The sequence below is a fragment of the Cariama cristata genome, unplaced genomic scaffold (genome assembly GCF_000690535.1).
Source record: "Cariama cristata isolate BGI_N322 unplaced genomic scaffold, ASM69053v1 scaffold25415, whole genome shotgun sequence".
Lineage (NCBI taxonomy): Eukaryota > Metazoa > Chordata > Aves > Cariamiformes > Cariamidae > Cariama > Cariama cristata.
This window is the reverse complement of record NW_009617283.1, coordinates 3,084-3,355: the sequence shown is the minus strand read 5'-3', so window position 1 is coordinate 3,355 and position 272 is coordinate 3,084. Positions and strand designations below refer to the sequence as shown.

At 57.7% G+C, this 272-nt stretch overlaps 1 protein-coding gene across 1 annotated transcript in view; it reads right to left on the bottom strand.

The window, feature by feature from the left end:
• Positions 1-272, bottom strand: part of LOC104161900 (discoidin domain-containing receptor 2-like) — a gene marked incomplete at its 5' end in the record, with an annotated part of 5,076 nt that overhangs the window by 1,998 nt on the left and 2,806 nt on the right. Inside the window, one exon of the mRNA XM_009700480.1 lies at positions 1-137. Coding sequence (XP_009698782.1) covers positions 1-137 — 137 coding nt within the window. The remainder of the gene's footprint in view (positions 138-272) is intronic.

Here is a 272-nt window from a genome sequence, read left to right as displayed (position 1 = left end):
ACTGGTTGAGGTCTCCGTTCTCCATATATTCGGTGATCATGCATAGCGGGTCGTCAGCGATGCACACCGCCAGCAGCCGGATGATGTTGGGGTCCTTCAGCCGTGACATGATCTTGATTTCCTTCAGAAAATCATTCCTTTCCGGAACAGAAACCACACAGATCGGATAGACAGACCCAGAGGGGCACAGAGGTGCGCACAGACCAGCCAAGCGTGCCACCCGCCCACCCAAGCCTTGTGGGGGACCTGTGGGTCTTCTCCCCCGGGCCTGG